General features: G+C 40.8%; 1 protein-coding gene across 3 annotated transcripts in view; it reads right to left on the reverse strand.

Annotated features, from left to right (window-relative positions):
• Window positions 1-26,442, reverse strand: part of pvrl2l (PVR cell adhesion molecule related 2 like) — a 325,880-nt gene that overhangs the window by 193,876 nt on the left and 105,562 nt on the right. For all 3 annotated transcript variants that reach the window (XM_084919672.1, XM_084919671.1, XM_084919670.1), the window contains exon 2: window positions 2,040-2,152. In XM_084919672.1, the coding sequence (XP_084775798.1) occupies window positions 2,040-2,152 (113 nt within the window). The remainder of the gene's footprint in view (window positions 1-2,039; window positions 2,153-26,442) is intronic.

The following is a 26,442-nucleotide window of genomic DNA, read 5'->3' on the forward strand; positions in this document are numbered from 1 at the left end:
TTGTTGCTGACCCCTCCCACCCCACATATAAACTTTTGGAGTCACTCCCCTCTGGCAGGAGGCTGAGGTCCATTATTGTGGTCCATTAGGAATATAAACCTCATAGCACAAGAATGGTTTCTTCATATCTGCAGCTGGAAAACTTGACAAAGCTTTGATCCCCTCCTCTCTGTCGCGTTGATGATTTTTATTTGTTCAATTAGCAAACCATTACTCGGGCTGCTGAAAATGTACATATTCGACTACTGCGGACGTTTATATTATATATTCTGATTCTGTGTCAACAAAGCTTCAAGCAGCTAAAACAAGATGATGTTTTACATGTTTAGCTGTCAGCGGTTTGTGCAGGTCTTTGTTACAACACTGATCACAGTTTGTTTGCTAGTACCACAACAGAACAACACCAGCTTTAGTGGATGTATAAGTAGCAGGCTCACTGTACATCTTCATTCCTGCACTTGTTTTTATTTCTCCATGTCTGCCAAGCATAAAATCATATGGAGATGGATGGAAGCCTTATCAATTTATTCATGCTTTACAACATGCACACAGCTATAAATAATAAGACAGCTTAGGATGTACAGTGGGATCCAAAACATTCTTCTATTTTGCATTAGTTCCCAATTTATCTCAAGAATATTCATGCCAAATGATTTGAGTGAATGTCTACAAAATTTACATAAATTTTAGATTATATCAGTATTTGCTTTGCCCCCCTTTTGACGGCAGTTCTCGAGCCGCATCGGCTCCACAGTTTTATGCAAAATCTGATAACCCACATTATCTCAGCATGATCTGACGTTTGTTCGAATGGTTCTCATGGTGTCAGGAATGTTTGGCTCTCTCAGTCTTCAAATGAGATTAAAAGGATTCAGTGGAGCTGAGGACTCCTTGGTCTTTGGTCTTAAGTGCTTGCGAACCTTTGATGTGTGTTTGGGTCATTATTTTGCTGCAGTGTGAATCCATTTCCAAGATGTGAGGATGGAGTATCGAGAAGTGCTACGTCTTCTTGGTAAGAGCGCTTTGTATCCGGAGCAAGTGCCCGATCACAGCACTTCACGGCAAATCACCAGTAACACCAGGTGGGAGCTTGGTCTCTGCATCCAAGAGATCCAGCTGCTTGACAGCACGGATATCATCAACATGAAACCTAACTTTTAAATCACAGCGTGTCGCATTAAGGGACATTTTGTGTGTCAGGGCATTTCCAGCTTTTCACATCTCGTTTCATGTCACACTGTCAACATCACAAAAATGTCCGGTTCCCTTACCGCCACTGATTCTCTAAATGATACCAAAATTATACTGTGGCAGTGTTGTACACAGTAAGGCACTGGTTTTCAGTCGCAAGGTAGCAGTAGTGGGATTCCCAACCCAGATCCACCTGTATAATGTCGTTTCAATCCTTTATTCCCACCACCTTGTTGCACTCACACTGCACTATCACTCTTTTTTCCTCTTCGCCTCCTCACAACCCTCTCTTTTCGCCATAAATCTAAGACTTGGATAAGTCAGTACAAATGTTTTTCTTTCTCATCATCCTCTTTGAAATGCTGTTATGGCTTTGGCCTTGTTTCCTCTCCTGAGATGTGGTTTAGATATTGCCTCTCATCCTCTGAGACCACTGCTAGACAGCCTTAAGCTCAAGAAGCCCCTTCCTCTTTAAAAGGTTGTTTAGAATAACAATTTGACATCAGATGCCATGCGACAATTACCCTTACTTATCTTCTCTTAGAAACTATTTCCTCCTTTTATCGTCTTTCTTGTTTTGCCACTGGAGTCTTCCTACCGGAGACAGTCTAGATAACTTTTTGTATCTATTTATGTTTAAACTGTTCAATTTCTTGGAAACTTTTACCATGAGTTTCCTTATTGGCATGTCTTTACTTTACCGGTTGAATGAACAGATCATGGAGGAGAGACTGGCCATTTGACCCCTAAATAAGCGTGTCCATTAGGCTACAGTGCACGCCTTACTTTTAAGCTCTGAATCTCAGCACTTCTGGAATTATTAACAATGTTGTCTTTCATCTGCTAACCTGTGTGAGCTTGGTCAGACCGCCTCCATCGTTAAATAGGCAGCTGAGCTCAACAGACTCTGTGGGATACGCCTCCAGCTCCTCTGCAACTTGCACTTTTGGAGCCCCAATTTCTGAAAGCAGAAGAAAGAGAAAGGAGAAGAGAGATTATGCAATCATTCATATCATCATATTTCTTTGTAATAAAATTAAAAGAGGAAGTTGAACAAACAGGGACTAAAAGAGGTAAGAATCCGAGAGGAAAGAATTCTCAGTGGGCTTTTAATTAAATGCACTTGCTGTGACTGATATTTTCCCCTCCCACGTTTTGTTTGCCATGATTGTGAAGGATCAACCTCCTTCATTCATTATAGATAATTTAGAGAACTATACTCAAAACAGAGCGAGAAAGAGGATTAAACGAACAGGAGACCATGAGAGAAAAGAGACAAGCTCATTAAAGAGAAAGAAATAAAAATTCAGAATCATTAGTCTTTGGTAAAAAAAGCCTCAGGCAGAGGCTTCCTTCACCTGGGTCCTCCTCATTACAGTAAAGCTTGTCTACCAGGAGACATCGCTAGGGGGCGAGCCTCTAGGAACACGGTTGGTTACTTTGCCTTTCATCTGTTTGCAGTTCAAAGGAAGGCACCTGTAACTTTTCCTTTCAAGCTGAAGTGAAAAGTGTTGAGAGAACAGAGAAGGTCAACAAGGCCAGCACAGGTTTAATGAAAACAAGCCGGGAGAGCCGCCCTCTCCGATCAAACTTAAACAGAGATCAAACACATATGCTAACAGCCAAGCAATGCCTCAACACTGTGTGCCACCTGTTGACCCGCAGGCTGTGTCAGAACACAGAGTTTAAACTGGACAAGAGGAATTAGTTTTTTAACATTCATCCGTCATTCTGCAATTGACTGACTCAGCTCTATGCAGCTGCCAGACCTCCTTTCAAACCTATACTTTATCCCTTTTTATCAATTTGTAACAAAATGTCACTGTGCTGCTGTGATACCCTATTTTCTTGCCAACAAGAATTGGTGTTCCTACCCATGTATCAGGTTTCTTTGTTCAAATACTCTCCACAGGAGAGCCGGACGTCCACTGAATTTCAGATTGATCTGCCAAACAGAACTGATGTTGCAGAAAATGCATTTCAGGCTTGCAACAGAAGTGCAGGAAACCCTGGGCTAGACACATTCTGCAAAACAGCAGGTTTAAAAAAGTGCTCCTCAGAACATTGCTTTAAACTGCATGTAGGCTCTTTGTTGTATTGTTTCCCCCCTAGTGAGAAAATATTCACTTGCTGTATAAATTTCTTAAAATTGAAGGACTTTAATGAACTTGCAATTCTTGTAGCCAACAGAGGGAGAAAGACAGAAAATGGCTCAACCAGAATAAGAAAGAAAAATGAAAAGACAAAGGATCAGAGAACTTGTAATCCTTTCTTAATACAATCTGGGCCAAATCCAGCAGCTCAAAGTGTTTGGCAACATCCATAAACAATCATATGAGACTGGGAGTGACATTTTAAGCGTGTCCAAATGTTCATGCTTTGCAGTCAAAATGTTGTTTTTCACATTGAGCCGTCAAACACTCATTTGGAGTAACTTAATGAAGCTTTTCTCTTTCTTTTTCTTTTTTTTTACTTGACCTGCTGCTTTCACTCATTCAAGCTCCAGACCCCCTGCTGACCCGGGATCAAATCCTACCAAGGCCTTTCTTTTCTACCTCCCCTTAGTCTCTGCCCTCTCAGCCAGCTTCTGTGCCTGTAAAGATAAAATTCTTGTGGGGATCCGGCCTCTTACTCTCACCACAAGAAAAAGGGGATAAGCACTCACTAACCGCTAGCTATAACCACTAGCTAGCCCCGGGTGTGTTTGGAAAAAGCCTCTTAGTGCGTGAGGGATTGATTAGGACAATATGTTACATTCTGCACCACGGAGGTGAATGGGCTGGCCGGGATTTAGCCCGAAAATCAGCTGTAAAACGCAGTCACACTAACAAAAGAAGTGTGAAGGTTGTGTGCTGCAGGGGGTCTTGGGTTGTTTTGGATTTACAGCATACGCGCATCCGCATGTCCAACCATGTGTGCGGGAGTGGATTTTGTGTGTGAAGTCATATGCATGCTTTACGGCGCAGGACTGATGTGTGCATGTGTGATCGCTGTACGTCAGAGTGTGCGCATAAATCACAGCATCTCACTGTAATGTGAGTGCAGATAAGACTGACTGAGTCACTGAAGCACACTTTTTACCCCAAGGGAGACAACGGGCTGTCAAACCATTTATCCATTCCTACTGTGGGTCCAACACACTCACACACACAGACACACACACATATAGACATGCAAATAAAATAAATTAAGTTTTTACACAACCCAACAACAATGAAAACAGCAGAGTTTGAATCTGTTTTCCCCATTTGCTTCTCTTTCGATGACATTTTTGTTCACATTTGCTTTTTTCTTTTCTCATAAACAAAAACGCGGATTAATTTCACCTAATTAAACACATCAACACACAACTCCCACTATTCATAAAGAAACCGAAATGCAGAAATACACAGACACACCAGATGGTCTCACCAAAGCCATGAACCACATAAATGTTTGGGTTATTCATAGTGGTCAATGAAATCTCTTCTGTGACGCACGGGGAAAAATATAATAAACAGAAACAGGGAGAAAAGAGAGGAAGAGGGGATGATGGTGAAGGAAAATGAGGTGTATTGAGGTTAAAAGAGCTAAACAGTGAAAGAAAAAGATGTCAGGAAGAATATGAAAGGAGCTTTGAGAAGGATGGTAGAAACATTTATTTAGGGGAATAAATATTACGGAATAAACGAGGAAAAGCGACTCATAAAAGTGACTAAAGGAATGTCTGAAGCTGAGAGAGGTGGAGGAGTAGACTGGAGGAGGAAATAAAGAAAACTGGAGAGAGGGGAAGTTTTAAAAATGGTCAAAAAGCGAGACGAGGAGAAAAAGCTAAATCTTTGAATCTTTGAAAAGTAAAATAAGGGAGCAGAGAGCATGAGATGACACCACAGATGATTCATTTCCTCAGAGTCAGATGGAGACCCCATGGAGACCGAGCCTACTGGCTCCCTGAGATGAGACGAGTGAGAGGGTGAGAAAGTTTTCATTCTGACCGTACATACAGACCAGCGTGATCTCAGCTGCAGCAAACAAGTATCAGCTTGGATGGTTAACCTCAAAACAAGCTGCAACTTTGCTGTAGTGTATAGGCTACGTTTTAAACACTGACATTTAGTTTGTCAGAGTGTGCAAATATAATACATCGTGTGGAAAAATATCATTTAAGCTACAGAAGACTTGCATGAAAAAAAAATGAAAGCTCACAAAAGTTGTTGTCAAACATGAAATCAGTCTCAAAAGATTAAAAAAGTGGGTATATTTTGTTAAGAAAACACTAAATACTGGTTCTATCAGTTCTATCACAATGAATATCGTATCTGTGGAAATGTAGTGATAGCAAAAGGAACCGAGACGTGACTATCAAACACTAGGTGAGAGTGAAAGGTAAAAAAATAGTTTCCACAGCAGCTTCCTGGTTCATGGTAAGTAGTAAGGCAGACAACACTGTGATATGTACTGTGAGTGCAGAGAGGTGGAGGTGTGCTCTGGAGTGAAGAGGAATGAAAGTCAGCAGAAGCAAGACAGAATAGGGGAGATGGGTAACAGTGAGGCTGCAAGGAGCAGAGGTAGTGACGATAGATGAGTTTAAAGACCTGTGGTCAACCATCATAAGCAACGGACGGCACACAGGAGAGGATGGCAGAGGCAGGGGGGAGTGGGTGGACATTAGTGTCAGTGGTGGGACAGCAGCAAGGATAGCATAAAGAGAGGAAGGGAAGGTTTCCAAAATGAGGCCTGCTATGATATGTGGCTTGGAAACACTGGCACTAAAAAAAGAGAGGAGGTGGAGCTGGAGGTGGCCCAGTTGAAGATGTTAAGCTATTTGTGTCTGTCTGTTTGTTTGAGCACGTTTGTATGAGCGGCTTGGAGACAAAGTTAGAGAGGCGAGGCTGAGATGGCTTGGACATGTGCAGAGAAGTGTCTAACAAGTCTCAGCGGATACACTGGACAAAGAATGTTGAATATGCAGCTGAAAGACAAGAGGAAAAGGGAAAGACCTCAGAGGTTTATGGAAACAGTGAAGGAATACATGCAGAAAGCTGGGGTGATAAAGGCGGAGGCAGATGATCTAATGTTTTGACTCCTAAAGGAAGAAACCCAAATGAAAAAGAAGAAGAAAAAGTAATAAAAAGGTGTAATTGCATACTTGGATATTGGGTGAAGCTTTAGGCTTTAACTCTCCAAAAAAGAAGAAAAAAAGTCTAAATTCTACTTGAGTTGTTTTCTGTTATTTGCTTTTAGTAGTTCTGGTGCATAGAGACATTGCAATCAGTAACTGCCTTTATTGAATAGTTGTAATTAACATGTTGAATGCAAGTACTGCAGATGGGAAATGTGGGGAATGAGAGCAGGGGAGTGCCATGCAGCAAATGTCAGGCCCATCGGGACATGAAGTAGGTTCTCAGCTGCCGAGGGCGTTTTGGGCCATGCCACACTCACCCCAACTTCTAGGCCACTGCATCTCCGACAGTCTTTAAATCTTTAAAGATGCAGATGGGTGAGGTTCAAAAGACCTCAGCTAATAGCCAGGAACGAGAAGTTTTGATTTTTTTAATAAAATCAAATAGAATTTTTATTAAATAAAAGCAAGATCAGGAGCCTGCTCTTCTATCGCCTAAAACTGGGGAAAGCTCTCAATGAACAGTCCAAGTATGTATATATTTTGTTTTTCTTCAGCTTTATTGAAACACAAACTTTAAAGGTTGCTAAAGTAAGTTATTTACAGAAAACACTCAGCCCTGTGAAATCAAGTGTCATCATTGCTTATGCCTAATTGTATTGTTTTCTGGAAGCATAACGTACAAATGTTTGTCCCGCTATCAAGGAAACCACAATAATTCTTATCTTTTTAATCCTCTCCAGCTTGCAACCCCAGTGATCCCACAGTTTGCAGGTTATTCCTACTGGAAGTCACTGTGGATTGGAGCAACAGCTAAACACAAACAGAAAGTCAAAAAGGGAAGGTGTTTAGGTTAACAGCCACATTCTGCGTCTCTCTCAAAGCACCAGGGAGATGAATCACAGTTAATTGACATTTAGAGGCTTGTGGCATTTGCCTGTTTATGTGGAGCTTCCCCATGTAGACAGGCATGCAGGAAGAACGTGAGGAATATGCTGATGGGGTGCTCAGTCATCCACATTAACATCCAAATCACATGCTTATAGAAGGCAATGAACCACAGCTGTTTTGTTTTGGAGTTTTCTGTCAGCCTGTCATGATGTCAGCTATGTCAGCTTTTATCTGGTTGATTGCCAGCAGCTGTCAGCTGATAAAAGTGAAAGAATGGATGCATTTGAAAAGCTCAGGCTGCTGCATGGAGAATGACTTTAAACATATCAGCGGTACATTATGAATCCATAGCTGTATTTTTCCCTTTTTGACTAAATCACAAATTGTTGGCAGCAGGGGATATATTTATGGTTGACCAAGGTAACAATCAGTAGAGGTTATTTTCCTCCCAAGCTGTACCATTTGCTGTAATTTTGCAGAAAATCCAGATTACTACTTTTACCAAGCAAAAACCTTGAGGGATGAAAAATGAAGCAAATGCCAAAAAGTGCATTTTCATTCATGGCTGCTTCTAAAGGAGGTAAATCCCTATAGAATCAGCTTTACAGATGAAATAATCACATTGACATCTTTGTATAAAAGGACAGCTTTGGTCCCAGGAGCCAAGAAGGCTTTAAAATTATTTTTAGGTCACGGCTCCTTAGACTGAGAGGCTGATGGTGATTGAGGCAGATATAGCCTCTAGCTGTTTGTTAAGTTTCACCTAATTCGAGTCACTTTGCATTTTTAAAGGAATTATGTGTCTAATAATGTGGCTCACTGTGTGGTTAATAATAGTAGCAGCAAGTGCTTCAGTTTTGTGAGAGAAATTCTAGTATTTTATGTTTCTTTATATGTTACTTGGCGCTAATTAACAGGTGTCCATGTGTCGTATGTGGAATCAGTCTGTGGATGGAACCTGCAAACTAATCTTAGTATTAGCTGATAACAACACTTTACCCTCTCCTCCTGATATCAAGAAATCAACACTGTGGTGTCCAAAATGCTACAGTTTATATTTAAACTTTGAGTTTGAAAACCAGTGGGTGGTGTTAAAGTAGCTACATCCATCTTTTATTTACAGCAGGGGTGTCCAACACCAGGCCGGTGTCCTGCAGGTTTTAGATGTGTCCTTGATCCAACACAGCTGATTTAAATGGCTAAATTGCCTCCTCAACATGTCTTGAAGTTCTCCAGAGGCCTGGTAATGAACTAATCATTTGATTCAGGTGTGTTGACCCAGGGTGAGATCTTAAACCTGCAGGACACCGGCCCTCGAAGCCTGGAGTTGCCCAACCCTGATTTTCAGTGTATGATTTACAAATGTTTTTTGTGTCCCCCTGCTTATTTCTCACTGTTATAGTTTAAAACAACTGAATATTTTCACTTTCAGTTCTCTTATTATCAAAGGACTAAGAAGAAAGGCCTCTATCCAAACTGAATAAAACTGACTCGAAGTACTTTTCACTTTTTCATAGACTCCATACTTCAAACTTTAGCTGAAGACTTCTTTCCCCCACTGAGTAGTTCAGAAACAAAAGTAGCACTTTACCGAACAAGGCACTAATTTATAGACTTCCGTCCATAACAGGTCTGGAGTCTTGAAATAAGTATTCTTCTACATCACTGATTCATATAATATAAAATTGCCTATTTCGTTTCCGTTTCTTTTCTGTGCTCATTCACGAGCGAAACAACATCTGTCTTGGCAGAGCCCCCAGGTACGTGGTGTTAAATGTGCGATCACTTCGCTTAATCATATCTCTATCCTCCAGCTTTTGTCACTCGGGTATGAATGTAGGTGGATGTGCAACATACCTTCTTTGTCGAGAGACAGCTGTCGAAAGCGTTGAGTGATCAAGCATAAACTGAGCTGTAGGCTGCCAATATCGTCACAAATATACTGTAACTGTGCTGCTAACGAGAGATGGAAAATGAAAGATTCATGCAATGAAGGTTTAATCACAGTTTCCTCACTCAGCATTGCTCATGGCATTATTGGAATTTTATATAAGAGCTTCGGTTACAATGGAAAATACATTTTTAGACGAAGGAGGAGTAAGAGGCGAACGATGGAGAGGAAGGCAGCGGTGACAAGGTGAGCCAGTACACCTATGTGAGACACCAAAGATGGGCTTTAGACTAATAAAGGTGAGTTTAGTTATAAATCTGAGGCCATGGTCCTCATCTTGAAAAAGGTGGAGTGCCCACTCTGGGTCAGGGACGAGTTCCTGCCCCTAGTGGAGGAGTTTAAGTATCACAGCGTCTTGTTTAAGATGTCGGGAAAAGGGAGCAGGAGATCGAGAGACGGATTGGTGCGGTGGCCGCAGTGATGCGATGCTGTACCAGTGTGTTGTGGTGAAGAGAGAGCTGAGTGTAATAGCGAAGCTCTCAATTTCCCGGTCGATCTACGCCCCTACCCTCAACAATGGTCACAAGCTGTGGGTAGTGACGGAAAAAACGAGATCGCGGATACAAGCAGCGGAAATGAGCTTCCTCCGAAGGGTGGCTGGCCTCTCCCTTAGAGCTAGGGTGAGAAGTTCGGCCATTCGGGAGGGGCTCAGAGTAGAGCCGCTGCTCCTCCACATCGAAAGGAGCCAGTTGAGGCAGTTTGGGCATCTGACAAGGATGCCTCCTGGGTGAGGTGTTCTGGGCATGTCCCATGGGGAGGAGGCCCCGGGTTAGACCCAGGACACGCTGGAGAGATTAGATCTCTCGGCTGGCCTGGGAGCACCTGGGTGTTCTGGACTGGTTTGAGCTTCTCTGCTTGGGCTGCTGCCCCCGCGACCCGGCCCCGGATAAGTGGAAGAAAATGGATGGATAAGTTATAATTCTTCATGTAAGTGGTCGTGTAATTGGCTGATAACAGGGTTGGGGTCTTGAAAGCATCACATTATTATTGCTTATATTTAGTCGCAGAGTCTGAAGTTAGAACAGGACAACAGTGTGTGATATCAGTCATTTTGATCCACTGTATAGCACGTCAGCATCCATTAAAATCTCCTCCTCATGACTTTCATGAATGAAAAAAATACAATTCATCAAAGGTCATGTGAATTAGAAGAGAAGAGGAAGGCGTTGGAGTTGAGTGACTGTCTCATCCACCACTAACTGGGGACTTGAATTACCGGTAATTGGTATTTGACAGCTCATAATCATAGCTATCTTTTCAGTAGCAGAGCACTGATCAACAACACAGCAGAGGGAAACGAAAAGGGAGATTACTTGTCACGAGGACAGCTTTAGTTCCACACAAACAGTTACTGTATCAGCTCACACTCGACAGCTTCTGCTACATTTTAACAAATGTCACCTAAATACCAAGGCTGTATACATTCTCATTCTTTCCATAGATGTTTGGTTTTCAATTTCGGAAATGTTGGTATTTGTTTTATAAAAAGGTGAACTGATATGGTCTGTAGACGGCGGTTTTTCTGTTTGGCAGCATTTATTTCCGTACAATTCCTATGAATCTTAGCCTTGACAATATTCAAAGTCCTCAAAGCGAAAGCTTGCCATCATTACTTCTCACTCACAGACGAATCAAAGTTGAGAAGAAGCCGATTCGAATCCGACAAATCAGATATTTATCATTAACGCTGAAAAAACTGCTTATGTAACCACAACAAGCACCATCCACTACACTTCAATTTATATCACTGTTGCCAACAAATGATTTGACTACAGAGCAGACCATGTAGTGATTTTCATTCTGCATGAAACCAAATTTTCTAAGGATCCTTAACGGTTCAGGTCCTTCCATTTAAAACAGACAAAAATAGTCAACATGCAACTGTTAAAAAACAAAATGTGCTATAGAAAAGGGCAAAAAAGTTTTGCAAGTTGTTGTCTCTCTGCACATCACTGACCCCTAATTACCTCTAGCTTGCAGGGGAAGCACCTAGTCTTTGGTTAATTAGATTTAGTTCTTGCAGCACATGTGATGAAAGTGCACAAGGTTGTTTACAGGAATTGAAATAGCAAATTAGCAATGCTTGTGACAGCTGGAATCACCCCGAACAATCTCCGTAAATGTGCAACTGTTGGTTTGATGATGAATGCTCTGTGTGATTAGTTCCCTGGTGTGATTTCAAACTCCTTTTTCTCAGACTGCATCTGCAGGTGGAAAGAAGTCTAGAAATGTAACGGTGAAACGATAACGGCCACCAGGCACACTCAGGCAAGCGATAATTCAGGTCTCTGAATAGCGTCCACGAATACTGTGACAACTCAATTGTCTTAACAGTAAGCAGTTTATTGAAATGGGGGAATAATATTGCTTCAAGTCAATCTTTTATGTCAAAATAGAAAATTAAGTTGCGGCGCATCACTACAAAGCGAAACGTGATTGGTTCTCAGTGAAGGAGAGGTAATTTTATGTGAGAGAAATAAAGGAATTGCAAAAATTTGTGAGGTTACCAGCAAAAATATTCCAATTTTGAATGATAATCCTTAATTTTCAATAGGTTAAAGAACTATAATTTCAATTATTTTTGGCATTAATTATCAGGCATGCAAGGTGATAGACTGAGTCACAAAGGCAGAAAAAAATACTTTCAGTTTAACATTAATGGGTAGCTGACAGCTGAAATAATTGGCATGTTTACACTGTGGGTGGCTTTCCAGTGTTACTGTGCTGTCAACTGACAACCTATTAACTCCAGTTATAGTGATTTTTTTCTTTTCTTCTTTTTTTTTTTTTTAACTGGAACTGAAGGGCTGCATAATCCTCTGTGGGCTGAGAAAATGATATGGCCTATGGGCTTATGAAGCACTTTCAAAATCCTCTGGCACTTATTTCCAAAAACGCTCAGTGGACAATCTTATAAAGACTGTACTGGTTTTCATTTCTGAAAGTTGGTATTTTACAAATGGACCATATTCATTCACCTGTATCTTTAAAGAAGCGTTAAAGCAGTTTTACAGGGAGTGCAGAATTATTAGGCAAGTTGTATTTTTGAGGAATAATTTTATTATTGAACAACAACCATGTTTTCAATGAACCCAAAAAACTCATTAATAGCAAAGCTGAATGTTTTTGGAAGTAGTTTTTAGTTTGTTTTTAGTTTTAGCTATTTTAGGGGGATATCTGTGTGTGCAGGTGACTATTACTGTGCATAATTATTAGGCAACTTAACAAAAAACAAATATATACCCATTTCAATTATTTATTTTTACCAGTGAAACCAATATAACATCTCCACATTCACAAATATACATTTCTGACATTCAAAAACAAAACAAAAACAAATCAGCGACCAATATAGCCACCTTTCTTTGCAAGGACACTCAAAAGCCTGCCATCCATGGATTCTGTCAGTGTTTTGATCTGTTCACCATCAACATTGCGTGCAGCAGCAACCACAGCCTCCCAGACACTGTTCAGAGAGGTGTACTGTTTTCCCTCCTTGTAAATTTCACATTTGATGATGGACCACAGGTTCTCAATGGGGTTCAGATCAGGTGAACAAGGAGGCCATGTCATTAGTTTTTCTTCTTTTATACCCTTTCTTGCCAGCCACGCTGTGGAGTACTTGGACGCGTGTGATGGAGCATTGTCCTGCATGAAAATCATGTTTTTCTTGAAGGATGCAGACTTCTTCCTGTACCACTGCTTGAAGAAGGTGTCTTCCAGAAACTGGCAGTAGGACTGGGAGTTGAGCTTGACTCCATCCTCAACCCGAAAAGGCCCCACAAGCTCATCTTTGATGATACCAGCCCAAACCAGTACTCCACCTCCACCTTGCTGGCGTCTGAGTCGGACTGGAGCTCTCTGCCCTTTACCAATCCAGCCACGGGCCCATCCATCTGGCCCATCAAGACTCACTCTCATTTCATCAGTCCATAAAACCTTAGAAAAACCAGTCTTGAGATATTTCTTGGCCCAGTCTTGACGTTTCAGCTTGTGTGTCTTGTTCAGTGGTGGTCGTCTTTCAGCCTTTCTTACCTTGGCCATGTCTCTGAGTATTGCACACCTTGTGCTTTTGGGCACTCCAGTGATGTTGCAGCTCTGAAATATGGCCAAACTGGTGGCAAGTGGCATCTTGGCAGCTGCACGCTTGACTTTTCTCAGTTCATGGGCAGTTATTTTGCACCTTGGTTTTTCCACACGCTTCTTGCGACCCTGTTGACTATTTTGAATGAAACGCTTGATTGTTCGATGATCACGCTTCAGAAGCTTTGCAATTTTGAGACTGCTGCATCCCTCTGCAAGATATCTCACTATTTTTGACTTTTCTGAGCCTGTCAAGTCCTTCTTTTGACCCATTTTGCCAAAGGAAAGGACGTTGCCTAATAATTATGCACACCTGATATAGGGTGTTGATGTCATTAGACCACACCCCTTCTCATTACAGAGATGCACATCACCTAATATGCTTAATTGGTAGTAGGCTTTCGAGCCTATACAGCTTGGAGTAAGACAACATGCATGAAGAGGATGAAGTGGACAAAATACTCATTTGCCTAATAATTCTGCACTCCCTGTACAGCTGTGGTGTCTCTGTGCGTGTCTCACGATGAGAACTGACTCACCAGTAATTGGTATTTGATACTAAATGAGTGCTGCATATAGTCATCTTTAATCAGGTTTGAAGGCCTTTTGATGATAAATGTAGCAGGGATTTTCCATTCTCTCTGACACCCTTGCACCGTCGAGAGCTTGATAAGGTTCATGATACTCCACACAAAAGCCATTGTTACAATAATGAATAGGTGGCAGATATGCAATTTAGTTACACAGTATAATTTGTAGGGCACCTTAGTGTAGATAGCTTATCTCCCAACTGCTCAGGTATTTCATGCATGCAAATCTACAACAGAAAAAGGTAAAACGGAGACACGACATTACAAAGGAGCAGTCCCTGTTATTTGCATGTGCAGAATGTTTAAAGGTGGCAAAAAGATGGCTCTCTACACAGGAGTACTCGAGAGGCAACAAGAGGTTGCATTGCTGTTTTCTTGGCGTAATTTCGCAAAATGCAACCTTGAGAGTCTTGCAATACAGAGGGAAAAAAGTCTAAAGGGTTCATTTACAGTTATTTTCCTGTAGATTAATGAGCACTGCACTTGTCAAATACATGAAAATAATTAAATGGAATCTGATCATTCAGGGGTGATGCCATTATGAAATTCCATAAACATAAATTTTGCCAGAAGGTTGAGCAAGTGTTCTGACTATGACTCGGATCACCTTACGTCTGTCTGTCTGTCTGTCTGTCTGTCCGTCTCTCTCTCTCTCTCTCTCTCTCTATAGATAGATATATCGATCGATAGATCGATTGATCGATAGATAGATATGTGTGTGTGTGTCCCTGTTAGGTGTGACATCAAAACGGATGACATCAAAACAGGCACGGACAATTTCATCCCACTCTGAGTGTTTTAGTTCTAAAGCTGACAACATAGCAGTCGGTTTCTGACTGAAAATATGTTGGTTTAAGCCCAGGGGCTGTTTTCACAAAGGAGGATTCCCAAGTTAACTGTATATCTTTGATGAGCAAAACCCGGAACACCCTTCAAAGCCAGAACATAGTCTGAAGTAAAAAAGAAGAGCTGTTCTGGGTGTTACGTGGTGTCCAGATAACCCCCTAATCCCGCCTTGTGAGAAAGGCCCCAGGAAAGGCTGAAAATGTCTGGGTAAAGTGAACGAGAGTGGTTCTTTCTTCCTCAACAAATACTGGGGAAAGCACCCTTGAGCAAGGTATTTACCCCTTAAAGCTGTTCGGGGTCTTGTACTGACTTTGTGGACGCAGAAGCAGGTGATGCTTAAAGAAAACATTCAAGTTCACACAGTTGGATTAGACTTTCTTAATGATCTGCTGGGAATAATGTTGATGAACCCTTGAAAGGGTTTACTTCCTCCATCGAGTAAATGTTCCTCCTAAGTTGACTTTTGCTTTACTTTTATTTGTTTTACACACTCCCCTTACATTCCTCTAGCAACTTGTTTTTTTATTGCCTGGTTTCTACAGCTCCAGCTGTTCCAGCATTCTTATCCCATCTACCTCAGCAAAGCTAATAATACCAACAACTAAAGACCCAGTAGCAGGAAAAATATTGCATTTTAACCAATCCGAATGGAGATGGTGTCATTACTCTACTGTGATCACATTGTGCAATAATCACAGATGTGACTAATGATAAGCAAAGCAAAAAATGTTGCCTATTGCCCATATAAAGATCAAAGTTCAGCTCTTGATGTTTGCATAGGTCCTCCCAGGTGTTGTTCCAGCATAATGCACCCAGAGAGAAGCCGGAGTGTGTAATCTAGCGAACAAAGCCTCTTCACTGCAGGTTATGTTTACGCATTAAAAAAAGAACACCGACAGCAATGCCGAGGTAAAGAACAGAAGGTTCAATATTTTAGGTCTCTGTTTTCAAAAGCCCACCTTTGCTGCTCCAGCCCTGGGGTCCTCCTCTACAACATAAACAAAGCCGTGTACGTTTGAAAAGACAGGACAGGAGAGCAACATATTCAGGAGAAAACAAATGTAGCAACTGCACAGAGAATTCACTATATTCTGCTTTTTTTCTGTTTTGTTTTTGATTTTTGGGGAGGCCAAAAGGTTGGAGATGGGAGAAAGCCAAGCGTGATGCTGTCCATGCTGCACCAAATGATACACGTCTGTCATAATATCACAAAACATAGAATCCAAAGCGCTGGTGTCAATAGCTTTTGTTCAATGCTCCTTTTTCAAGAGCAGTGCATTTCTTTTCATGCCCCTGCCTTGTTGATCAAGGCTCTGCGGCTCTCCCCACAGTTCCATTGAAGAGTTTGCCTCCTCTATCTGATATTTCCACTGCTCAATACACTTGCAATCTGCTTGCGAAGATCAAAGGCCAGCGAAGATTTCATCAAAAGGAATTATTCAAAAAAAGAAAGAGGAGAAGAGGATCGAGATATAAGAGATGTAGCTGTGAACAAATTAGATGGTTATCCAATATTGGAAGAAAAGACAAGCAAAAGGCAAAAGAACACAATAAGGCTAATATTAGGAAATACTATGAAAGTCCTGAGCAGAACTTGGTAGCACTTGGTATCTTAAATCATTTTTTTAGGATTTATTGGATCAGGTAAAGGACTATCAAACAGAACAAAAATTTTAAAAATGCTTGAATTGAATTTCTGACAGAAGCCCTCTGATAGGCTGCTGACCTGCCACAGGGCAGTGCGTTCTCTTTGTGGTTTCTTTTTGCAGTTTAATGCAGGTTGATTAAAATAACACCTGTCCTCTTAAATCTGGAGCAGACCGTCACTGGAAACTTCAATTAAATAAAGAGCCTTTGGTCAACAACCCTTTTTACAGTCAGACCCATTGTCCCTCGTCGCCTTCACCTCATCTAATTTTCATTTACTAATTTGGGTTTTATTGAAAAATCAAAATAGCATTTCAAGGAAGCCCAGCATTGAAAAGACCTCGAATAAATGAAATTTCTCGGTCTAATGACTAAATAATTGTGTAATGAGCAAAATAACAGCGAAATCTAAAGTACAGCAACCGTTTTTACTATCTTGGAGTAGCGCCGTTAGAATTGTGGTTGGGAAATGAGTGAGAATTGATGAGATGGGTAAGTTTTTTTTTACAGATTAGTCGACTAACTCATTCAGTGTGAGTAAAGGGGCTGGCATGCAAGCCTGCTAATTTTAATTCTCAGTTTTTGACAGGCTGCTCCTGGCACAAGAATCCTCGCATTTACCCACCAGCAATCACTTGGACACATTTCCTGGTCCCCATTTTTGTTTAGCCCGCTATTGCCCAGCGCTCGTTGTGAGGATGCCGTCCAGGAATGCCAGTCTCGCCGCTATCATCCAGCACTACAATCAGGTGTGTTTAGCAGCCCTGTTAAAAGCCCATTAGCGACTGCTTACATGCAAGTGCCTCCACTCCTGCTGTATGACCGGCTTTTTAACTGTTGTCTGGCACAGTAAAAGGCTTCATTACACAAAAGGAACTGACTCATTGATGCGTGTGCCTGTGTGAGTGTGTGTGCATGACACCTGCCAGTCTCAATTTCACCCATATTCTCAAAGAGCCGTGACCCTGTCAGAAACAGTTTAATGTTACCTTGTTATCTCAATTGTGCATATTTCAGGGGGCATAATTAAAAGCCTCCTCCATACCGTGAGAGTCCATGTGTCAATCTGGCCTGTGTCTAAAACTAAGTGACTTTAAAGTCATTTATCTCAGCCTTTTCAGCTTGAAAACAGACAGAAATAATCCATGCGACTTCCTACTGGAGCCATAAATATGCATCACGGTTCGCAGCAGAGCAAGTTTAATTATCAATTATAGAAGGAAGCCAGGAAATCGCAAACATTTTACATTTTACAAGGGAAAAAAACATACGATGCAGACTTAGTGATCACGTTTCACTGCTTATATCCGTTTTTAATTGCTAATTTTTCTAAAAAATCAGCTTGTGACTCATCACTCCTGGGTTGGCTCAGGCTGTGAATCACTGAGATAGACGGGTGGATTCCAACAATGGGGGTGGATTTGGCTCATTTCATTTCAAAGCGACACAAGTCCATTTTAACAAGCACTCTACAGTAAAACACTAAGAAGAGAGCATTGTGGCCAGTGAAGCACTGAGCCCTAATTACTGATATTTTCTGCCAGAATGAGAAGCAAGTGGCAAATAACCAGATTACAAAGCCGAACACAAATTAATAAGGGAGGATCAGGGGACAAATACCAACATTAACACTTTAGTTTCCGACAGCGACAGATCTGCTGCGCGAGGGGAAATCAGCCCCAGAATCCCATGACCTTCTCATGTAAAGTATATCATGGTTGTAATACAGAGACGATCGAGTATTTCATCCAGAACATTAACATTTTTATCCTATTTGGGTTTGCAAACTTAAAGAAACACAATAAACATCACTGTTGATTCTGGGTAAACAGTGCAACAAATTAAAAGCACTTTTAATCAAAATTCGCTTTTCTATGAGCAACACATTAAAAGATGAGCCCTCACAGGCAGGAATCCTGTTGAGCTCGAAGGCACACAGATCACTGATAAAGCAGGCAATTCTGGTGAATACAGCACATTTCCCCACAGGCCCACCTCCTCACATGAATCCTCATTTCCCACTTAGTCAGTTGTCATAACACTCAAACACAAGGCATTCAATTCACAGGCTTCAGGGAAGAGCCTCCCTCGCTCCGAAGCTGCGCACAAGCACTGAAACAATTATCTGACAGGTACGATCAGTTAATGCATTTATTGCACTTATAATCAAAGTCTGTCTCATCGGAGAAAGAACATTAAGATCTGTGGCCAGCAGATGAGAAGCAAATACAGTTTTGTGTTTTTTAAAGTTCACCACCTGAATTAAATTATGTTATTAATTAAAAATTATGGATTTGAACAGGCAGCTCTTCCTTTTTTCTCAACAACACGTCACTGGCTCCCTTTATGGAAGGACTGTTTGTGCTTAATCCAAGAGGTTGCAGTTAGTTCAGACTTGTTTGTAACGTCAGCAGAAGATTGGTACAAATCACTGTGGAAGCAGAACTAAAAGTATAAAAAAGTTTGTTTTGAGGTTTTTACACATATGGGCGAAACTAAATTATAATAATAACAGTAATTTTCATGGGACATCAAAGTGCTCTGTGTATACAAATTCATCTTTGCTTGACTTTGCTAAAACCACAGAGGTCTGTAGTGTATTATTAAAATGATTACTGTTGCTAACAGCAGCTGCTGAAGTAGACGCTGATTCATTTGAAAATATGATCAGTGACCGGTCACGCTTCAACAGGCTCTGTCTGTGTGCAGGTTAACAATCGCTGTGAAGATCAAAAGAAAGATGGCATCTGCTGAAATTCAGTTCACAAACCATCAGCTGCTGCTTAGGGATCATTTAGTTTTAATAACTTTTCTGTATTCATGAACAATGACTGACACATTGTTTATGAATACAGAACAGGTTGCCTTGTACAGGATGTATACTGGCTATACAGGAAGCACCGACGATAGAGTAGAGGGATCCCAGATCCATGCCAAATGTGCCAAATCATGTTATGGACTCATCATGGTATAACTGGGGTAGGCAACTCCAGGCCTCGAGGGCCGGTTTCCTGCAGGTTTAAGATATCACCCGGGGGTCAACACACCTAGATCAAATGATTAGTTCATTACCAGGCCTCTGGAGAACTTCAAGACATGTTGAGCAGATAATTTAGCCATTTGAATCAGCTGTGTTGGATCAAGGACACATCTAAAACCTGCAGGACACCGGCCCGCGAGGCCTGGAGTTGCCTAGCCCGGCTCTATACGCTAAACCAGCGGTCCCCAACCTTTTTTGCGCCACGGACCGGTTTATGCCCGACAATATTTTCACGGACCGGCCTTTAAGGTGTCGCGGATAAATACAACAAAATAAAACTAGTACCGGTACCGAAAAAAAGAAAATTTATTCATAACACACGTGAAAAGACCCAGGAAAACCGAGTAAACGATAAAAACGATAACAAAATAACGCTGAAAACCGATAAAAAACCCCTGAAAACTATACATTTCACACCTGAGCCTCAACTCTCGCGGCCCGGTACCAAACGACTCACGGACCGGTACCGGTCCGAGGCCCAGGGGTTGGGGACCGCTGCGCTAAACCATACCATGGCGGAATCAAGCCATCAAGTGACTAAAATCTTGCTTATTTGTAGAAGTGTAGTTGTCCAGTCCATTGCATGACAATGAAAAAATAATTATAGCAAGGTCAACAATAAGATAGAAATGATATGGGCCAACAAAAATAATATTATAACTACTGGCTGTGTTTTGTTCTTACTTTGTTGTTAGTGGTTCAAATGCCAAATGGCTAACTTTCCTTTGCCAAAGTTCTGTTTCCGTTTTCAAAGTCAAGCACTGCTCCAATTTGACCATGGGAAAAAAATCTGATGTTTTTGTTGATTGCTTGGATTAAATTCTTACATTTCTGTGCCAGTCCTAACATGAACTGGGTTGTGTTGGATTCATAGCCAGTTGTTTCCTAGAATTTCATGATTATGTTTACCACCAGGGCAGAACAGATCACTTATTATTCAACCGTTCATCGCCTCCATCTTTTTCAGAATTTTCAGCCAGATGCATGCAAATGTAAGCAATACAAGCAAGTTGAGTTGTAACATATTTGTGACAAAGAACAGGAAATCTGCTTGGTAAATGAAATGTCTTTTTATGAGTTTAACTGTAGTGCAAATGAACAAAACAAAACCAGTATTTCTTGTGATGGTAACTTCTTGATGTAATTTTCCACAGGCTAATACAGCTGCATCAGACACTCTTGGGAAACATTATCTGACCTCAAATAACCAGAAGGAAAGGCAGAAGCATTTGCACAGGGAGCAAAAGGCAACAGTGCAGAACAAAACAACAAAAACACAGTGAACAGGACCGTTGCATGCACAACGCGACAAAAAGCAATAGAAGTACAGGACACAGATACAAATCAGGAAAGTACAGACGCCAGATATAGAAAAGCTAAACAGTCTAACAGAGCAACTTGATAATGGGAAGTGGGTGGGGGTGGGGTGGGGGAGATTGGAATGAAGAGAAATGAGGGGAAAAAAATGGATGTAAGCTCGAGGTAAAGGGGACAAAACAGAGTGTACGAGCACATTTTAGTCTGAAATTACACAGGAAACAATTTCTCCCCGCTCCCTGCCACAATTCAATTCATACCCAGGATTCCCATTTGTCTCTCGCTCTCCCCGCAACAATCAAATTCATATCCTAGAACGTCTCCCTCTCCTGCCTCACTCTTGGTGCAGTGATGACAGCTCTACCATATTAAGAATGTGAGAACTGCTGTGACTGGGCATCTGCAGGTGGGATGTGTGTGAGTGTGACCTCTCTGAATCTATTATCTCTGCAGGTATCCAGATCACATCCAACAGTCCTGCAGGCTGACCAGTCACTGCCAACACAGGCTGCTCCCTGTGCGTGTGTGTGTGTGCGCACATGTGTGGGTGTGTCTTTGATCTCTGGCTGTCCTTGCCGTGCCCCCCATCTCTCTCTCTCTCTCTCTGGTGTAAACTCACATATACCAAACACAGGGCAGCCTGTCTTGGCAGTTGGCAGTAACACACATGCACATACACACGCATGCAGTGAGAGCCCCCAGCTGTTTTCCGTCTTTCTCCTGTCGAACTGACAGACACTAAGCAGACTGATCTCCTCAACTCGAGCCGTCAGCCTCTTCTCCTCCCTCTTGCCCTCTGACTGACTCCCTCCCCCTTTCTCCCAACTTCCTACTTTATCTGGCTTTCTTGTCATCCGCTGCCCCACTGCTCCTGCTTCGTGTCTTTCTCCCCATATTCTCACTCAATTTTTCTCCGTTCTTCCCCTCCCTTCTCGAAATCCATGTTTCTTTCTCCCAACTCTTTTCTTCCTCTTCCTCCTCAGACATTGTCTTATGTATTGTTTTTCCTCAGTTACTGTTATCCTAGTTAAAATCATAGTTTACTCAAGGCATGTAAACCCATTCGTTCTTAATACAGTAATAACTGTTAGAAAGTTTTGATTTCCAGGCATTTGGCCATAAATTAATGTAATGCAAATTTATGCGGCTGTAAAATTTAATTATTAAACTTGAAGCTATAGAGCAACAATTGTAGTGGATGGCAATCCAACAGCCAATCAGATGTTTCTCTTTTTAAAAAAATATCCTTGTGGAATCAGAGGAAATGTCAGGAGAATGGAAAGTCATTGGAATTCATGACTCAGGAACATCCAAACGAATCAGTTTAGTGTCTTTTATCTTGTGCATTTAATTGTTTTTGTACCTTATTTAATAATGTGCATCTCTATCCAGGGACTGCAAATGGAAATGAGCTGGCAGATAAATCTGGCACAATGCTTTTGTTCATAGCTCCTGACAAACTGAGAGTAAAACTAAAAACTAACTAAACTAAGTAACTGTTGAGATATTTCAAGGAAAAACTTGTGGCATCACCAAAATCCCAGTTCCCAAAGCCAAGGATTCATGACTGTCTGAACACAGATATTCTCAGATATTCAAGCTGGTAGGAGCAAGTTTTTATTTTTTTCTTTCAAATTTTAGTCCGTCTAAGGTTACCAGAAAATTCAAGGTTGATTTAACAAAAACGATCCTGTGTTAAGAACCAGCAACCCCGAGAAATTGCACTTTGAATTATATACTCACAGCGTGCGGTAAAGTTCAAACCCCTGCTAGAAAGTTTCTGAACCAATTTGAAAGGCATTCAGAATCAAGGTACTGTATACAAAAGCACAGAATCTCGACATTTTCAGCAACAAGAAACTTATAATGAACAAAAAAAGAGAGAAAAGAAAGAAATCACAAAACATTTTTCTTCTGTTCTTGGTCAAATCCCCACATTCTGCTCTAATACTGCACTTACTCAAGCCTTGCACTCTCCTCCTTCAATTGCACTACATATTGTGCCACTTATTATCTGTCTGCTGGCCTCTTGACTCCCACAATATGTCGCCACATTCTGCTTTCAGTTTGAATGTCTTATCAGCCTCAGGGTAGACGAGCTAAACTGCTATAGTGGGCGGTGAGGCTGCAGCCTCATTTATGTTTTCCTTGGAAATGAGACTCCATGTAGAAATGTTTTATTTCACAACTGTTAGAATAAATGCACTTGCTGAAATTGCAGTGAAAGTGGGAAAGGGGGGATATTATTTTGTACTTCTATTTGGGACACATTTTGCAAAAGAGTCAGTTTACCACAGAGATTTTTGCTTCCAAACAGTCTAGTGGCACGAAATTGTGATGCCCATATCACTAAAAAAACATTAGTTAAAAAGTATGATGTCTATTTCAGCACCTCAGGATTTTTTCATAGTCCTGGTAACTTTGCAGCTGGATACTACCTTCTGTTTTTTCTGTAGCTAGACTTCAAAAACTGGGTTCATCAGTATGTTTCACAGTCACTTTTAACTTCAGTTATGGGACTAGTACTGTGGCCAAAGTATTTGTTATTACTGAATTACTGAATTTCCCGGAGGAACCCACCCGAGGGATTAATAAAGTTTCATCTAATCTAATCTATCTATCTCTAAAGGTCCAAGTATTGGTAAAAGCTGTTAATGTTAGTCTTAAAAATGAATAAAGCACAGGGAAATCAGTGGATAGATTAATTAAACATCTACTTTACTTATAATTGATCATATTTTTCACTTGTTGAAGCAAAATCTTTGCAAGAATTTGAGACTGAAAATAGAGGTTGAAAAAGGTTTGCAAGAAAATAAGAAAATATGAAATAAAAGTCAACAACAGGTAACATATTACCAGCCCCTGAACAGCTATTGCATCACTACAGATTTCATATTAGTTTGGGAATGCAAACAGGAAAAAAAATGGCTTGGAAGGTGTGTAGTTCACAGGGGACGTTACCACTGGTGACTTACCCCGAGGTTGCCCCAAGAACAGTTTGGTCTGATACAGGTGAGTGACTTAATGGTGGAAAGTTCCTGCAGCAAGATTTGACAGTATGTTGGATAGCCTGTACAGTGGATACCCAGAGTATCATAAATAATATATAAATAAACTGATTATTAGATTATTTTTGGAGAGACATATTTATGTCCAAGCTGTCAGAGCTTGAAGGAAGTCAAATATTCATTTTTGAGACAAATTATTATACTCAGAAAGTTTCAAACAAAACATGCAATCAAACTAAAGAAAGTCACTGTCTGTCATTTACCCTCACCTTCCCTTTGGCTCTCTTTTTCACTCCTCTCCTGTACACTTCCTTGTTATTTTTTTCCCCACTCTTATTCTTTGTTGTCCACCTCCTCGCCCACATTATCTCAAGGTCATCCTTCTGCTCTCCTCCTCTCCAAGATGCCGTTGGACCTTTCCCTTTCTCACATTCTCTCTTTCATCTCCATTATTTTGGGTGTTCCTCTTTTTCTCTTATCCTCCATGCCACTTTTCTCTGCTTTCATCTGCTCCTAGCCTTGAGTCGGCTGTCTTCAGATCCAGTGGCCTGCTGCATTGCTGACTTCCATCAAAGCTCTGCCCCTTGTATCTCCTCTCTTTTTTGAAAGTTTCTCAAAAGAACAATCACCCACACAATCGCATGTCACAGAGTGCGAGTACAATGATAGTTAGATCCTTCAATAAAATACTTGTCTAAAAAGCCTGAGGGTTGTGACCCATGTGTCCTATAAATTCCACTGAGTGCTGTAAAATCCTGCTATCCTTATTAAATTGCAGCCCCATTCAAAAATGCATTTCTTTTCTTGTAACACTGCCGTCTGCAGATTCTCTGTCTTCCACTTATTCAAACGAACAGTATGGAACTTTTTTAAGACATGCAGCTCTTCCAACACAGCTTAACATCAAAACATATGATAGAATACAGCAGTTCTGGCTTATTAAGGACGGTGTGGCAAATTTGGCACATGCCTTACTTAAAGACACAAAGAAATAAATGATTTAAGTCAAAAATCCCTGAAGTCTTTCCTCCATAAACATGAGCTTTGACGACTTTCCCCTACCCTTGATGAAAAAGTTCTGACACCTCAGTATACATGAATAAAGACGTGGTTTGACGGCCATTAGAATAATTTCCATTTTTTCCAAGGATAGCTGCATAGGCATAGACCATTTTATTCTATAGCAAGGCCTGAAATATGCCAGAACCCGCTCAGTTCAGGAAAGAGCTTTGATGGTTACTCCTAGCAGGCTTTCAAAGGGTAAAGAGTTAAGCTGCTGATTCTCCTCTGTGCTTTACTTTTGTTTTAGTTTTTCTGCTACAGTTTGGTTTTATATAACTAAACACTAAAAACTTTCCATGGGTTCAGGCAACTTTAGTACTATATCAGATTTAGAGAGACAATCCTAGTTTGTCTTTTAATGAATGTTTAACATTGTGAAAGGGTGCATTTTTGCAACTTTTTCCACCTGCAACAAACTTCTCTCACATTACCTTGGTTGTCATGGTTACGCGGTTCTTGATTGCCATGGTTACAAATTGCATGACAGTGACAAACCAGCAGAGCATTTTTCATCTTGGTCTTATGATTTCTATTCCAGATATTGAGAGGCTCTTGTTGACTGCACTGCATGTTGAAAATTGGCACCAAAGAGCTACGGGTCCCAGCGTGTTACAACGTGACGCCTAAAAGGTCCAGACCAAGCACCAGATCTGACAGCTTGGAAGTGAGGACAGGTTGCATAAGCAGAAAATAACCAGGCAGCCTTTTCTTTTCCTATATTTACAGTTCATGCTACATTTATGGATGAATATCCTGCAGAATACTGTACATGCAGTGTGCGAGCAAAGACAAACTACTTAATCTTGCCATTGAAAACTTGATCACTTGCTGGCAGCAGAATTTGCCGTCCAGCAATGTTAACTGTTTGACTTGAAGAATTTTTACTAGTAAATTCACACTGAGCAGCTGAGGCAGAGCAGCCCAAATGCTCACAATGGCCATTAATTAAGGCTTCAACAACTATATTTATCTTTTTAATTCATCAGAGATGGAAGCGTGGGGGGAAGCAGAGAAAACATCTTCATAATCATTTCTTGTTAGTAGTTATTTTACGTGCCTTTGTTTAAGAGTTCAAGCACAAATATGACAGATTCGGGATGTGTTAAGCAACAAATGGCTTCCCCAAGATGTGAACTGGGGTCACTGAAGCTCATGGTCAGCTCTTTAACATCTGGACCATTAATCCACAGTGCTTTTGATTCACCACTGCACAGTTTTGCTGGTTTTCTTTTTTCTTCTTTTGTGTCAATCCTTCATGAGCAGAAAGAGCCTCATAATGTGCAAACATTGGGTCCTTTAAAGGGAATGTATTTTTAAATCATGTGCTGTTTGAATTGCAAATAGCTATGATTATACAGACTTTAAAAACAGCAATCTATGTATTGTGTAAAAAGAAGCCACTTTGTTAGCATACAAATTGTATTCAACACATTTTATTTACTTTTATCTTAAAAAAAAATCAAGAGAGGAAACTTGATTTTCTCAGCTCCTAAACATGTATGTTTGTCAGGATATCACAGGTTTTATACTGAGTATTTCAGTTATTCAGCATGTTTTAGCTTGTTAACAAGGGGTTTGGAAAACGATCAACAATAATTTAAAGAGACTTGATTTGCAAGTAATGGGATAAATCATTAAAAAATAAATAAACATTAGCCTTGTAAGTAATATCTTGCTTCATATCACAGTCTTACTTATATATAGTTGGATTTTTA

Source organism: Perissodus microlepis, chromosome 22, assembly GCF_051167445.1.
Source record: "Perissodus microlepis isolate ML-2025 ecotype Zambia chromosome 22, ASM5116744v1, whole genome shotgun sequence".
In the NCBI taxonomy this organism is placed as follows: domain Eukaryota; kingdom Metazoa; phylum Chordata; class Actinopteri; order Cichliformes; family Cichlidae; genus Perissodus; species Perissodus microlepis.